The sequence below is a fragment of the Ictidomys tridecemlineatus genome, chromosome 3 (assembly GCF_052094955.1).
Source record: "Ictidomys tridecemlineatus isolate mIctTri1 chromosome 3, mIctTri1.hap1, whole genome shotgun sequence".
NCBI lineage: Eukaryota > Metazoa > Chordata > Mammalia > Rodentia > Sciuridae > Ictidomys > Ictidomys tridecemlineatus.
Window position 1 is genome coordinate 118,858,746 of NC_135479.1, and position 9,675 is coordinate 118,868,420.

Genomic DNA, 9,675 nt, shown 5'->3' on the forward strand with positions numbered 1-9,675 from the left:
TTTTGTTAAAAAATTAATTCTATATTATAATGTTTCAAAAAGTCATTACTATTTTAGTCTTGTTTTTTAAAAGTTTATTGAGAAAGGCTTATGTCTCTATTGCATTGCTGAAAAATTGTTTATGTTTTTGGTTTTTTGTATTACAAAGAACTTATTTTTGTTACTATTTACTAGTACAAAATATTATTTCATAGTATTTCCAGTTCATAATTCTGTGCGCTATTTGATCTTTCTAACAACCGTCTGAGACAAAGTCAGATACTATTAATCCTGTTTTACACAGAGGGGTCCTGAGGTTCTGAGAGCCTCTTATAGATATTCATATTTCTGATATGTTGCAGCACCATAACTCAAATATTTATCTGCCAGTCCCAAACCTCAAGTCCTTCCTTTCTATTTTTCCATACCATTTCTATATAGATTTCCTATAAGATAACTCATGTGTATATAAATATTTAAATAAATTTTTTAAAAAAAATATTGGAATAGCTGAATGTGGAGGAACACACCTACAATCCCAGCTGGCTCTGGAGACCAAGGCAGGAGGATTGCAAATTTAAAGCCAGCCTCAACAACTTAGCAAGACCCTGTCACAAAATTTAAAAAAAAAAAAAAAAAAAAAAGAGGCTGAGATATGGCTCAGTGGTTGAGTGCCCCTGGGTTCAATCTCTGGTACCAAAAATAGATAGATAGATAGATAAATCTTGGAAAAGATAGCAGCCTGTTTTTAGTGGACATAGAGGGCAAGAATGTGAGACCTATTGTTTTGTATTTTCAACCATCTAGAAATCTGCCTCTTATATGAGATTTAAATTTCTAAATTGACCCAAGTTAATGTTAAAACACAACCTAAAGCCTTGTTGTGTTACCGCTTCACTTGACATTAAAGTACTGATATTTTGACTATGGACAAAATAATCTTGTTCTCATAAATTCTTTTTTCTTTCCTAGTGACCCCAATCAACCAGTCCCTCAAGACACAAAATTCATCCATACCAAACCCAACCGCTTTGAAGAAGTAGCATGGACCAGATATTCCCAGAAAGACCAACTTTATCTCCATATTGGATTAAAACCAAGAGTTAAAGAGCATTACAGGGCCAATAAGGTGAACCTCTGGTTGGAGCTGGTACCTCATCTGCATAATCTCAATGACATTTCTCAGTATACCTCCACAACAACTAAAGTGCCATCAACTGACATCACTCTCAGACCCACGAGAAAAAATTCTGTACCTGTCACATCAGCCTTTCCCACTGCCAAGCAGGATGATCCTAAACAACAGCCAAGTCCATTTTCAGTGGATCAAAGGGACTACTCAACAGAGCTGAGTGTCACTATTGCAGTCGGAGCATCACTGTTGTTTCTGAACATCTTGGCCTTTGCAGCCCTGTACTACAAAAAGGATAAGAGGAGACACGATGTCCACAGGAGGTGCAGCCCTCAGCGTACTACCACCAACGATCTGACCCATGCACAAGAAGAGGAAATCATGTCCCTCCAAATGAAGCACACTGATTTGGATCATGAATGTGAGTCCATCCATCCACATGAGGTGGTTCTTCGGACCGCCTGCCCCCCAGATTACACACTAGCTATGAGAAGGTCACCTGATGATGTTCCCTTAATGACACCCAACACCATTACAATGATTCCCAACACTATACCAGGGATTCAACCCTTACACACATTCAATACATTTACTGGAGGACAGAACAATACTCTGCCCCACCCCCATCCCCACCCCCATTCACATTCAACAACCAGGGTATAGCCAGATAAGAGAAACAAACTATTTTTTTTTCTTTTGATGGATTGCAGTAAAACAAAATTACTGAAGATTCCTTGGCTTTCAACCTACAAGACTCTCACTATTTAAATAAGGAGGAATATTATGTGAATATACATATCAAGAACTTTGGGGGTTTTGAAAAAATGAATTGTATATATATATACACAAATCAACTCTAAAAACAAATTTCAATTGCTTGAAGCAATTGTTCTGAATGATACTTTTTCATTCACATTCAAGAATTAATTTTTTGAAGATTTAAGTTGCATAATGGAATTAGGCATGTGGAACACCAAACAGGAAAGAACTATGTCCGAAATATAAAAAAATTTAAAAACAACTATGAATATGCACAAGGGACACACCAATGGAATGTCAGATAATTTTCACCAGTTTTTATTTGGAGCTGTTTTATTGTGTAGACCATATTTACATATTTGGATAAGTACACAAAGCACCAATGCTGTTAATGGCCTTAGCGGAGGCTCATGCTGAAATTTGCCAGTAAAACAAAGGAGTTTAAAGACTGGCAGGTACAACATTATCACATAAGTGCTGTCAGTATAAAGTTGTGGGGATAAAGGAAACTGGATATTTTTAGCACGATGTGCATGATAATTTATATGCTTGGTGGCTGTGCTGCTGATTAAGCCGTAATTAAAATTCTTCTCATCCCATTGGAGTTTTTAATAGAAGCTTCCTCCATCAATTGGCAGAACCTAAAGAAGATTTTAAGGGGCAAAAGTAATTACAGTAAAATAATTCACAGTAGCTTCAATAATAGAAGGAATTAGCTATTAAAGGTATTTGAAGAAATATAGGTATAGTGGTGAATACTCGCTGATATGAATCCCAGAAAAAAAAATTTCCTGTGTTTTTAATGTTCTTTTCATTCCCATCTAAATAATTTATAGAAATATAACCCTAATTGGACATATGTTACCGGCTCTATAATTTGCTGTGTTTTTTTGTTACTCTGTATTTTGTTCCTTTTGGTAAGGTGAAGTGTGTCCAAAGAGTTGTTTGAAACAGTCTTTTATGATATGAAGATGCCCCAATATTACCACTCTGATGACAGTTCTCAGTTAATTGATTTACTCATGTTGCATGGCAAAATGTTTACCGATAATAATTCAATATAAAGTTATGTCCCTCTTCACATCACTTATCTTTCTCACTGAGGTTCATTCACTGGAATTTACTCACGCAATCTCAGTAGAGTGCGACATAGATAAAGAACCTAGGAGAGTCAACACCTGGAGGATTTTAGTCTTACACACGTGTGTGATTTTAAATGAATACTCTAAGATCACAGGAAACTCTTCATCCCCCTGTTTACCAGTAATATCAGTATATCACTGACCTTTCCAAATGTTTGTATATGTAATCCGATGTACATTTATATTAAAACAATGAGATGGACTTAAAGAGCACATCCTGATAAATACTTTCTCTCTTACCTGTACTATATTTCTATTAGACTAAAGTTATGTGATTTTTTTTTACATTTTTTCAGATGACTAGCAATTTTGATAGTTTGTAAGATAATGCAAAGAACTTTCTCTGACAAACTAACTGCAGTAACAGAAACCTTTCTTTTCAGTTACTCTTTTTCAAGAATGAAAGCTTATTATACAAAAGAAAAAAATTGTATACTACTTGATGGAAACAACTTTGTACATCTTGGCCATGTCACTGGTCATTGCGTGAAATAAAGATAATCTAGATAATGACTATTAGTCAAATGCTAAGAGACATGATCTTTGCTCATTAAAGAGCTAAAATGTTTATTGCTGTTTTGTCTTTTTTTACAAAACAAAAACAAGAGAAACATGACTGTCTCAAAGGGTCATTTTTCTAGACCAGTCGGGTTTTTGAAGACACATAGGTAACTTCTACAGAAAAACATGACCATGTGTTTAAAGTCAATTCTTGTCTAAGATTGAAACTTTAACATTATGGATTTATAAGCTCCAGAAACTCTTTAAAAATATTAGCTTTGTATTTTTAAATACCCCTTTTGTGAAGGTGTTTTAGAAATAAAGTGCCAATTGTTTTTCGTTAGAAACACAGGTTACAATTCTGATCATCAGGGAGAAGGTCTTTTGGAAAGAAATGTGCAAAAATTCATGAAATATAAATATCTAGATTCACGGGGCTGGGGATATAACTCAGTCGGTAGAGTGCTTTGCCTTGCATGCACAAGGCCCTGGGTTCAATCCCCAACACCAAAAATAAATAAATAAATAAAAGAAAGAAAGAAAGAAAGAAAATTTAACTTCATAATATAAGGGTAATTAAGTTGTCATAAAGTAGCAGATAGAAAATTATCCTTGAAAGAGAACTTACAATTGCTGTGCAAGACATTAAATTATACTAAAAGATAAGTTTATTTCAAGGGATTTCTTTGATTACAATTTCTCCTCCCAATTATGAACCTTCAGTAAAATGCAGATATGGCTCCATAATTTCAAATAAAAATCTCTGTTAGAAGCCAAAAAATCCAGAGTCTTCAAAATCCAGAGTGGTCTACATTCAGTCTTTGCCTGATGTGGTTATGCTTTTAGACTGTGAACTGCCAATGTAAACCAATAAAAGGAATTGCTTAGCATCTGAAATATTGTTTAATCAGAAGACTGTCTTTTACTATATTGAGTAAACAAAAGATAAAAACAGAACTAGAAATGACAGCAGAGTAAGACAATATATGAATACCTTCATAGGCATTACTTCCACCTGGCAAAACCAAACATTCTATTATGTTGTACTGATGGCCAAATTTCTCCCTACTGTACCTTTACCTGTAAACCTGCCTATCTGTACCGTATCTGACTTCTACTTCATGTTAAAATTTGGGGAAAAAGCATTACCCTGTTTATTTCTCTAAAATTTAAGTAGCATCAACTTTGCAGAAGGCAGAGAAGCCAGATTTTATTGCTCTTCTCAAGTTAATTGGTAAAGTCATTGTGAATGAGTGTTAGTTGTTAGTTTTATAATCACAGACTCTAGTTTTCTGGATGAGAAACGATATCCCACATTAAGCAGAACATTAAGAACTGTTTTCAAAGCTGCAATATAAATTTTTAAATGCAAGAACTAATTTGAATACTATTAATAAATTTTAATCAATATGCTTAACATGTATTTATTTAGATAATAGCCTCCTTTAGGGAAAAAAAGTAAGTACTAAAAATAAAAGAACATTTTGGCATTATTTATTAATTCAGATTTTCTTGATTTGATTAAATTGTAACCTAAGCAAGGCTGCTTAGAATTTATATAAACATTAAGCCAAAATGAACTTTATTTTATTGTTTTGTTTTTCTATAAACTTTTTGCCAAACGTTTATTAGAATAATATTGTTTTAGAGTATGAGGTTAAAAATGTTAAAATGACAGATTTCATAGTTTTAAATTTTTATTAAACTATGAACAAAATCTGATTTACTACTACAGGTATTTAATAAATTTCATTAATTCTATGCAAATTGGAGCATAATTTGCTAAAATGTTACAAATACCCAATTTGGAGACATCTTTTCAACTCAAATGAAATGAGTGTGGATAATTTCATTTCTCAATAGAATTTAAATGTTGACCAAAAAATTCTTTATTTCAGACTTCTTAATCTGTATAACCTGAAAAGAGCAACATTTATATATATATCAACCATGTTTACTAAGCAGGAAAACAAGATGGCAATAATTTTCTTACAGAAATGAAATGCCAAATTTAAATGGCTGTATGTAAAAAATGTTAGATAATGACAGTTATTTCACCTGTTGGTATATTCATATTCAAATGCATATTATTGTCAAGAAAGGATAGAAGAAATGTAGTAAATATGTTCCAGCTTTAAAGACACTACTACATAGAAATTACTGGGATTCTTTTCCTTGGCGAGTTTCACTGAAATACTTTCACGGGACAATATGAGTGGAGTTTTTAGGAAGTTGTGAAACATCATAGAAATCCTTTGATGTTAGTAATTTTATTTCTGTCTGTGGTGTTGATTCAAAGTACTGGCCTTTTCCTTCATTTCCAGTAATTAGTTGTTACAGACTATCACTTTTTAATGTGAGTGAAAATTAGATAATTTGGTTATACTTGTGAAAACATGCTCCCAAATAAATTCAATTAATGGGCACTTCCCTGCTGAGATTTTTGTTATCATTCATTTAATTATCTTGCCAAGCTTTACTGTTACAGCAATCGTTTTAGCTTTTTTGTCTATAAAGTAACAGAATGTCTGCAATAGCCTTATACCTTTCCTGCACTTGATATTGACAATATACCAATATACACTTCAGATTTCCATTGCAGTCTCCAAAGTTCCTTAGAAACTTCAGGTGACCAACTTGATTCTTTTCCATAAGCATTGCGATTTGGTTTTAATCTGGCACTTTGCTGTATTTATTGTATGCAGGCCAGAAATTAATTCCCTAATTAATGTGATTAGGGTTATGGAGAATATAAACTGAAATAACCATGTGCAGAGCCTAAGTGCCTTTTCCTTTTGGAATTTTATTTATAAAACTTAACTTTTTTAATTTACAGATTTTGATTAATTTGATTTAAAAAACAACTTAAATGAATAGGTTTACAATTGCTAATAAGAAAATATTATTTGGAAATTGTGCAATTAATTTGAGTTTTGTAGGATATCAAATGGGTACAAATGACTCTTTGGAAAGAATGAAGTCATTATTTTTTTTGAAACATAATAACTCTTTAGGCATCTGATTTGATGGTACTTAAGAACAGAAACTTCAATCTCTAACAAACTTTTAAATGTTTCCAAATATTGAATTTAATTTAGAAGTCTGAAGTTATTAGGAACAAACATAAATAAGATACATATATAATTTTTCTGGCCATCCATTATGTACTATATCATACATATATCTATCTAATACATGGTTCATTGGAAATTTATGATGGCCCTTTTAGATCCATATATTTACAAATAACATTGTATAGCTTCCTAAATTTGTAATAATATGACAGGATTCAGTATTCCATGGAAAGTCAAGCCAAAGTACAAGAAGTGTTGTGTTGATATAAATGATAACAAAGCTTTAAAGAGATTTGTAAAGACACAATAACGAAAACTCAGCAGCTGAAGTTCAAACAAGGGGACCATTTTTGAATGCCATTTTCAGAGCTGATATCTATATTAGATGAAGTGTTTAAAAAGTTTTAGTGTTTTTGATTCATTCTTTCTCTGCATTCATATCAATTAGCAAATTAATGCGTCATATATCATGGTTTTTGTAAAAAAAAAAAAAAGGGCCATTGGGTTGTCATGGTTCAGTTTGTGTTTGGACATCCATGGCTTTCATTAAAATGCATTTATTATCATGAATAAATATTATCATATTTTCCAAGTTGTGTTGGCTATTTTTAAATTCAGAAATAATTTCTTCTGCTTGGCATGCCCTAAAGCATTTCTAAGATCAATGTTCCCTTACAACTTCTTGATATCCCCCATGTGTGATGATGATTCTGATTTGATGGAAACAATTATAGGCTTATGTTCTGTTTATCTCTTGGTGGATTCAGGGAAAGAACATGGAGAATTGTGTTTGGAAATTTGGACAGAACTTGTCAGAAGAGAAGAGAGAAAAGGGGAAGCAGGGGTAAGGAAGGAGACAATGAGGAGCCAAGAGAAACTTCCCAGTTTGAAGTCATTTTTCCCTTGGAGTGGTTCAATAAATAGAGATGTGTTTATAAAAAGGAAAACAAAGGATTTCAATAAATCCCTTTAAAGCATAAATTTATTGATCATAGAGAACAAGATTACTAACATGTAAGAAAATGCACTAAACTTAATCCTTGGTCCAAGTCTCAGTCAAATTTTGTCCCTAGAAATAAAGAAAATTAAAACCTGGAGTAACGTATTTCTAATCTTGTACTATCCAATCAGTAATGACCTTAGGAGAGAAAACCATTTTATATATGGCCACCTTTTATCTGTGTAACCCAGAAAACAAGTAGGACATCATGAAATTTTCCCATACATGGCTTAAACATCAATGCTTTCCAATTGCTAAAGAAAATAAGTGACACTGTTTTACAGATCTCTGTGGCTGCATATGGCCATCGGTACAAAATAAATTAAATGATTCAAAAACATATTCCAAGAGTTCACTTTCTATAATAGAGAGTTTTGATGTTTTGTAGAATTTGGTGTCATTAGATATGAATACATTTTTCACTGCATTTTTACATTTTCTTACAGTTTGCAGAATGTTATTTCTGAGTTCAAAAAAAGTCCCAAATATATTCTATAAATGTTATGTAAAAGCAGAATTTTCCAGTGAAGTGCTATAATTTGAAGTACTTCCTACTACCACATTTCTAGCGAGTCGATTTGAATATCTCTTTAAAACATTTCTATCTCCCCTGAAAATACTCAACTTCACTCCCAGAGCTGCCTTCCTCTGCACCATAGGGGATCCTCCCAACAGTTACTACAGCTTCTATTTCCATGAACTGTCTCATTACTATTTATATCTTCTTCTTTTTCAAATGTGTGGAATTTGTGAGGCAAGTCTTAAAAGGCGATCTAACTGGTGCCTTGGGAATGCTTCCTCTGTTTTCGGGCAGATTAGAAACTACATGAATCAAGCAATGAGAGGAATTAATCACTCATTCCTTCGTCAATGGTGCCTACCATGTGTCAGACAGTGTGGTGGATGTTGACGCATGGACCACTGCTATGGCTTACCCACTGATATATATAACTATGGGAATAATTTAAAAAACTTGAACTGATTCAGATCCTTTTCTGTGCTCTCCATTGTAGCAAATCATTGCATAATGTCCTATTTCATCTTATATGTCTCAAAATTGCACATAAAACATGATATTTGGGGGTTCAAAGCAGTATTAGTTGAATTTTCTGATCAAGCCCATCTATCAGGACAGGTGGTAGGGATCTATCCCAGCAATAAATATGGCCATATCTGAAGTTATACTATCACAAAATCAATCATCGAATATGAAATGTCCAGCTTAAAGTTCATCTCACCCAGATCGTTAACTGGTTCCTTAAGCTCTGCCACAGACCCAGTTTGTGGTTATGAACCACCACAGTTCTGGAATTCTGAAACATCTGGCTACATTTTAGATGTTTTGGAAATTCTTCTTAATGATGATCTATTTCAGAACTTTTTCTTTTGATAGTTATAAAATCTCCATCACCTGACTTACTTTTAAATATATGAGGACTCCTGTTGTGTCTTAAATAAGTCATTTTCTGCTCAAGGCAAAATATTCCCAATTTCAATATAAATAGCTGAGTGTGTTCTCCATTTCAATCACTGTTCCTCAAAAATGCTTTTAAGCCAAAGTTTCTTAGGAAGTACATCAGGATTGACCACAATAAACCCTTAAGTATAGCTGACCTTTGCCTAATGGAGTATCATTATCAAATTCCTTATTATAAAATATTATTTTAATATAACTTATGATAGTATTGGCTTTTTTAGTGGACACAGAATTCTTTTAATTAAGATTGAATCTTATTCCTTACTAAAACTCTTAAATTTTCTACAACATGTGTTTCCAAGCAAATTATAATTTGCATTTTCCTCATATATAGAGATTAAATGTTATGAAATAATACTTCATTGGATTCAGAATATCATTCCATCCAATTAAAGCCTTTTTTACCTTAGAGAAATGAAATCTCATGGTTGATAAATAACTTCTGTCTTTACCCACATAATTATCAAAAAATACTACACAGAATCAGGTTGAAGATGAAGCTCTAGAGAAATAATAATGGAGGCAGTATCTGTAAGACTGAGAAGAGCAAGAGCTAACATTTACTGAGCACTTCCTAGTTCCCAGGTTCTATGTCACACCCCACAAAAAAC

General features: G+C 32.9%; 1 protein-coding gene across 11 annotated transcripts in view; it reads left to right on the forward strand.

Annotated features, from left to right (window-relative positions):
* Nlgn1 (neuroligin 1) overlaps positions 1 to 7,179 on the forward strand; it is an 883,817-nt gene extending 876,638 nt beyond the window's left edge. For all 11 annotated transcript variants that reach the window (XM_078043661.1, XM_078043658.1, XM_078043659.1 and 8 more), the window contains one exon: positions 952 to 7,179. In XM_078043661.1, coding sequence (XP_077899787.1) covers positions 952 to 1,774 — 823 coding nt within the window. In that variant the 3' untranslated portion in view covers positions 1,775 to 7,179. The remainder of the gene's footprint in view (positions 1 to 951) is intronic.
* The last annotated feature ends 2,496 nt before the right edge of the window (positions 7,180 to 9,675 follow it).